At 43.1% G+C, this 6991-nt stretch overlaps 1 protein-coding gene across 1 annotated transcript; it reads left to right on the forward strand.

Moving 5' to 3' along the window:
- The first annotated feature begins 2997 nt into the window (after window positions 1-2997).
- LOC106606884 (perforin-1) lies at window positions 2998-6628 on the forward strand. Its single transcript, XM_014203336.2, has 5 exons — window positions 2998-3275; window positions 3921-4508; window positions 4720-4858; window positions 5017-5234; window positions 5397-6628. Exons 2-5 carry the CDS (start codon window positions 3976-3978, stop codon window positions 6274-6276), a joined length of 1770 nt encoding a protein of 589 aa, XP_014058811.2. The 5' UTR covers window positions 2998-3275; window positions 3921-3975; the 3' UTR covers window positions 6277-6628.
- The last annotated feature ends 363 nt before the right edge of the window (window positions 6629-6991 follow it).

Here is a 6991-nt window from a genome sequence, read left to right on the forward strand (position 1 = left end):
ACCAGTCAGTATCTGGTTTGACCAACATTTGCCTCATGCAGCGCAACACATCTCCTTTGCATAAAGTTCATCAGGCTGTTGATTATGACTTGTGGAATGTTGTCCCACTCCTCTTCAATGGCTGTGCGAATATGCTGAATATTGGCGGGAGCTGGAACACGCTGTCATCACGTCGATCCAGAGCATCCCAAACATGCTCAATTGGTGACATGTCTGGTGGGTATACAGGCCATTGAAGAACAGGGACATTTTCACCTTCCAGGAATTGTGTGCACATCCTTGCAACATGGGACCGTGCATTATCATGCTTAAACATGAGACGATGGCGGCGAATGAATGGCACAACAATGTGCCTCAGGATCTTGTCACAGTATCTCTGTGCATTCAAACTTCCATCGTTGTCCGTAGCTTATGCCTGACCATACCATAACCCCAGCGCCACTATGGGGCAGTCAGTTCACAACGTTGACATCAGAAAACCGCTCGCCCAACATTGTAGAATAATAGTGAAGACACCAAAACTATGAAATAATACACATGGAATCATATACTAACCAAAAAAGTGTAAAACAAATCAAAAAATATTTTAGATTTTAGATTCTTCAAAGTAGCCACCCTTTGCCTTGATGACAGCTTTGCACACTTTTGGCATTCTCTCAACCAACTTCACCTGGAATGCTTTTCCAACAGTCTTGAAGGAGTTCCCACATATGCTGAGCACTTGTTGGCTGTTTATCCTTCACTCTGCAGTTCAACTCTTCCCAAACCATCTCAAGTGGGTTCAGATCGGGTGATTGTGGAGGCCAGGTCATCTGATGCAGCACTCGATCACTCTCCTTCTTGGTCAAATAGCCCTTACACAGCCTGGAGGTGTGTTGGGTCATTGTCCTGTTGAAAAACAAATGATAGTCCCACTAAGCGCAAACCAGATGGGATGGCGTATCGCTGCAGAATGCTGTGGTAGCCATGCTGGTTAAGTGTGCCTTGAATTCTAAATAAATCACTAATAGTGTCACCAGCAAATAACCCCCACCATTACACCTCCTCCTCCATGCTTCACGGTGGGAACCATACATGCGGAGATCATCCATTCACCTACTCTGCGTCTCACAAAGACACAGCAGTTGGAACCAAAAATCTCAAATTTGGACTCAGACTAAAGGACAGATATCCACTGGTCTAATGTCCATTACCTGTGTTTCTTGGTCCAAGCAAGTCTCTTCTTATTATTGGTGTCCTTTAGCAGTGGTTTCTTTGCAGCAATTCAACCATGAAGGCCTGATTCAAGCAGTCTCATGTGAAGCATTTATTTGGGCTGCAATTCTGAGGCTGGTAACTCTAATTAACTTATCCTCTATAGCAGAGGTAACTCTGGGTCTTCCTTTCCTGTGTTGGTCCTCATAAGAGCCAGTTTCATCATAGAGCTCGATGGTTTTGTGACTGCCCTTGAAGAAACGTTCAAAATTCTTGATATTTTCCGCATTGACTGACCTTCATGTCTTAAAGTAATGATGGACTGTCATTTCTCTTTGCTTATTAGAGCTGTTCTTGCCATACTATGGATTTGGTCTTTTACCAAATAAGACTATGTTCTGTATACCACCCCTACCTTGTCACAACACAACTGATTGGCTCAAACGCCTTAAGAAGGAAAGAAATTCCACTAATTAACTTTTAACAAGGCACACCTGTTAACTGAAATGCATTCCAGGTGACTACCTCATGAAGCTGGTTGAGAGAATGCCAAGAGTGTGCAAAGCTGTCATCAAGACAAACGGTGGCTAGCTACTTTGAAGAATCTCAAATATAAAATATATTTTGATTTGTTTAACACTTTTTTGGTTACTACATGATTCCATATATGTTATTTCATAGTTTTGATGTCTTCACTATTATTCTACAATGTAGAAAATAGTAAAAATAAAGAAAAACCCTTCAATGAGTTGGTGTGTCCAAACATTTGACTGGTACTGTATGCTTCAAGGGTGCTTTCTTTCTTTCTTTTTCGGACCTGAGCCTAGGACCATGCCTCTTGACTACCTGGCCTGATGACTCCTTGCTGTCCCCAGTCCACCTGGTTGTGCTGCTGCTCCAGTTTCAACTGTTCTGCCTGCGGTTATGGAACCCTGACCTGTTCACTGGACTTGCTACCCGTCACAGACCTGCTGTTTTCAACTCTCTAGAGACAGCAGGAGCGGTAGAGATACTCTGAATGATTGGCTATGAAAAGCGAACTGAAATTTACTCCTGCGGTGCTGACCTGTTGCACTCTCTACAACCACTGTGATTATTATTATTTGACCCTGCTGGTCATCTATGAACATTTGAACATCTTGGCCATTGTTCTGTTATAATCTCCACCCGGCACAGCCAGAAGGGACTGGCCACCCCTCATAGCCTGGTTCCTCTCTAGGTTTCTTCCTAGGTTCCGGCCTTTCTAGGGAGTTTTTCCTAGCCACCGTGCTTCTACACCTGCATTGCTTGCTGTTTGGGGTTTTAGGCTGGGTTTCTGTACATCACTTTGTGACTGATGTAAGAAGGGCTTTATAAATACATTTGATTGATTGATTGATTGATTGATTGATTGATTGATTGATTGATTGATGGTCATGTTTTCTGTCTTGTTGTGTGTTATGTGTTTGTTGTTATTAGTGTAATGGTGTAATGTCATATTGAAAATTTTAAAAACTTTATTGACAAAATAAAAACCATTCTTCCTTCAGTTATCTATGGCCAGCTCATATTGCTCTGCCTCTTTTACACTAACAAACTGATAATATTTGGTCATTTCAGAACATACATGTAGCTTGTTATATTGAATTAGCAGTTCTATAATTGAGAAGGTAAATTCCTTCTTATATCACATTACCCAGGGTTTCCTAGACCTAGTAGGCTATCATTATCTTCTCAACAGTTTCATTTTATCAACCCACACCACCACTTCAGAGAAATGACAAAGTAAATGGTCTGTCAGATGAAGCCATTTAACTGAAAGACCACTGTCGTATTTTTCCACTGAGCAGCACACCAGACCACCACCCCAACCCCTCTTCTGCTCAATTCTCGCACTCTGAAACCACAGAATGTTCTCTTCTGCGACAGACACTCTTTATCATCGTCTATACTAAGACCAACATCCCCTCAACCTTCCATTTGCTAGTCCCGTTTGAGTACGAGCACACCTTTTCCAATATCAAAAAGGAACTTTAATACGGTACATTATTGCCCAGCCTCTCACTCTCACATCCATCACATAGTGGACAGACTGGTCAAAGGTGAGTTTTAATGTTGTATATTTAGTTTTGCTTTGCACCATTTTTATAGAAAGGAAACATACACAAATAGTTATGTGCATATGGACAAAAATATTATTTTTGAGTACACATATTCTAATAATTGGATTTGACTTTGATAGTAGGCTGCGGTAACACATTTACTACCACATTAGATAACAAAAGAAAGAGAAATTGAACAAAATATGCAGTCAATAAGTACAGTCAATATGCAGTCAATATGTACAGTCAATAAGAGAGTGGCCTTTGAAATGGATACATAACAAGTGGGATGAAACAGAACAAGATTGAGTTTATGCAAGTGTTATGCTTATACCATATTATGTATTTCATAGTTGAGGGTCATGATTAATTTCCATTGAGGATTCAATTCATGGAAGTAGAATTCAAGAATAACCATTATGTAAATTGGGAATATTTATGTAGAAGTTCCATGTACACCAGCACCAAGTTTTCATACGTTTGTGTAAAATATGGTAAACATTGTTAGCTTATGATCTAGCCTGTAGGTTACGTTTGAAGGCTGACTTGCAATAAGTTATGTATGTTATATCTTGGTTATCAATAATTGTTTACTTCATTAAAATAATTACCCTCTAATTCACAAATAACTTTTATTTTTTTCAGCATAAAACAGTGACTTGTAGCTGCCTGTCGCAAACATCTTCTCACCTCATCCAGGATGTCCTTATTGATAGTGTGCCTCTGGGCAGGGCTTATGTTGTCCCTTCCTCGTCCCAGTTGCCAATCATGCATCATCGGTTCAGCCAATGAGTGCAAAGAGGCAGAATTTGCTCCTGGAACCAACCTAGCAGGGGAAGGCTTTGACATCACCAAAATGAAACGCAAAGGAGCCTTTGTCATTGACATGAACGTGTGGAAACGCAAAGACAAGACATGCACCCTCTGTGAGAATCCCTATCTGGAAGGGAAAAAACAGAGGCTTCCTTTGGCTGTGGTGGATTGGAGACCAAACCACCAGTGTAGTATGAAAGTGTCCAGTAAGCTCCATCGCTCCAGTGAGTCTCTCGTCAGCTCCAGTAGCTCTTCTGTGGAGAATAACTGGCAGGTCAATCTAGAGTTAGAGAAGGGATCAAAAAGTGGGAAGTTTATGCTCGCTGGAACCAACTCCAAATTGGCTGAGTACTCCATGGAGAAAACCAAGAGTGACAAGTTCAGTTTCACAAGCCACAGTGTGTCCTGCGGGTATTACAGGTAAACATCAGGTGGCCCACACAGCATGAGCTCATTTTACCCATGTGTCTCTGTGAAACCTCATCTCACAGTTTCCTTTGGGGATTGTAAATAAAAGTATACTTTTGCATGTTTATGGCTGGTATATTTCTGTGATCATTTCATTTCATGAGTGTTTGTCTGTATCCATACAATATTAACCCCCCTCTCTCTTTTCTCTCTCCAAAAATAGCTATCGAGTATCTGGCCAGCCCAAGTTACACCGAGAATTCAAGACAGCAGTGAAGAATCTCCCCAAAATATATCAACAAGAAAACAAACAACGTTATTACAAGCTTATTGATAACTTTGGCACGCATTACATTACCAAGGTGAGGGAGAGAGATGGTCAACATCAAGGTGGTAAATCATCAAGGCAATAGGCACACAAACTACATATCAAAATTAGGGATGTTTGCCCCTAGATGTGCAGTTTACTGGCATCTCTCTGGGAACAGTCATTACTTTCTACCTCTCATCCTGTGTGTAGGTGAGCCTGGGTGGAACGGTGCAGTCTGTGACCAGTATCATGCAGTGCCAGGCCAGCCTGCAGGGTCTCAGTGCAGAGGAGGTGAAGATGTGTCTGGATGTGGAGGCGACTGCCAGTGTGGGTGACAGTAACAGCTTGAAGACTGAGTTCAAGCACTGTCAGGAGGATAAGTCTAAGACAGAGAGCAAGGCCAGCTTCTCCAGTGTCTTCAATGATAGGTGGGGAATTATAGTCTGCTGCTCTCTCACATATAGATTCTCCCTCACACAATATCTTTATTTCTGTCTCTCTCTCTTCACACTTCCCTAATCATTACATACTCCCTTGCTAAAATGTGTATTGCCCCTCACAAAAACCTTTCCCCCTCTGACACCCTACAGGTTCACAGAGGTGAAAGGAGGCCACACCACAGAACCAGAGCTCCTCTTCTCTGCTGAAAAAGATCCCGCCTCCTACAAGCAATGGCTGGACTCCCTACCACGCTATCCGGACATCGTCTCCTATTCGCTGGAATCTCTCCATGAGTTGCTGCCCACCACCAACCCAGCTCGGAAGCACCTGCGAAAGGCCATCAGCGACTACATCCTGGAGAATGCCTTGTGGAAGAACTGTTCTGAACCCTGTCAAACTGGCATCAAAAGTGACCACAGAGACTCCTGCGTCTGCAGCTGCCACAACAACCCCGGGGTGAGCGCCGACTGCTGCCCCACCCGCAAGGGCCTGGCGCGGGTGATCATCACTGTTCAGAGAGGGGCCAACCTGTGGGGAGACCACACCACTGCCACTGACGGCTACGTGAAGGTGGCTTTCGCAGGCCTGACAATCGGACGCACTAGAGTTATCTACAACAACAACAACCCCAGCTGGGCAATGAGCTATGACCTGGGAACCGTGGATCTGTCAACCAGTAAGAAGCTGAGATTTGAGGTGTGGGACGAGGACGACAAGTGGAACGACGACCTGTTAGGAGAATGTGAGAAGGAGCTGACAGCCGGGGTGAAGGAGGATCTCTGCAACCTCCAGCATGGCCAAATGTTCTACAAGTGGGAGGTGGTGTGTGCCCCCAGTCTAGGTGGCTCCGCCTGTATGGACTATGTGCCCTCCCCTATGAATCCCCACCTGGAGAAGGTTTATGTGTCTCGCCACTCCCGTCTCATTCCAAAGGACATGCTGGTGAGTATGGGAGTGTTGGTGGACGAACCCAATCTCCATGGCAACAAGAGCTTCAGTACAGGGAACAGAGAGTGTGGTCGATTTTAGAGGTATGCATGGTGATCCATGTCAAAACCCCAGATCTTTTTCAGGTAGATTTCTCCAACCTAAAATAATAAAATAAATGTTTTGGTAAAATGTGTTTTGTTTTCTATACTGTATCTTTGAACTCCCGAGTGGCACAGCGGTCTTAGGCACTGCATCTCCGTGCAAGAAGCGTCACTACAGTCCCTGGTTCAAATCCAGGCTGTATCACATCTGGCCAGTATTGGGAGTCCCATAGGGCGGCGCACAATTGGCCAAGCATTGCCTGGGTTTGGCCGGGGTAGGCCGTTGTTGTAAATAAGAATTTGTTCTTAACTGACTTGCCTAGTTAAATAAAGGTTACATTTAAACAAAATAAAACAATTTGAGTATTAGTTGCTTGTTTTGTACTTGTTTGTGTTTATTTACAAGGTAGCTTGCATTCAATTTAAAATTGTTGAATGATTGGGTTACTTTATGCATAATAAAATGCTTATAGCACACACAGGGAGATCTCTTTTATGTCTCAAATGCAAAGTTATCTGAAGTTAACAATCAGGCAATATGTACATGTTGATGCAAGATGAGCACGTGCATAGCTGTCATTTCTTTTTATGTCAGGTGTTGTATTGCTACGTTATGTTTTGTTGCATTTGGTTTCGTTTACTGTCTGTGAGATACCAGTTGTTTGAAGGCACAGTTGCATTACTTGAGAGGAAGGGCTATGGTTTCCTGTGCA

This window comes from Salmo salar, chromosome ssa03 (genome assembly GCF_905237065.1).
Source record: "Salmo salar chromosome ssa03, Ssal_v3.1, whole genome shotgun sequence".
Taxonomy (NCBI): domain Eukaryota; kingdom Metazoa; phylum Chordata; class Actinopteri; order Salmoniformes; family Salmonidae; genus Salmo; species Salmo salar.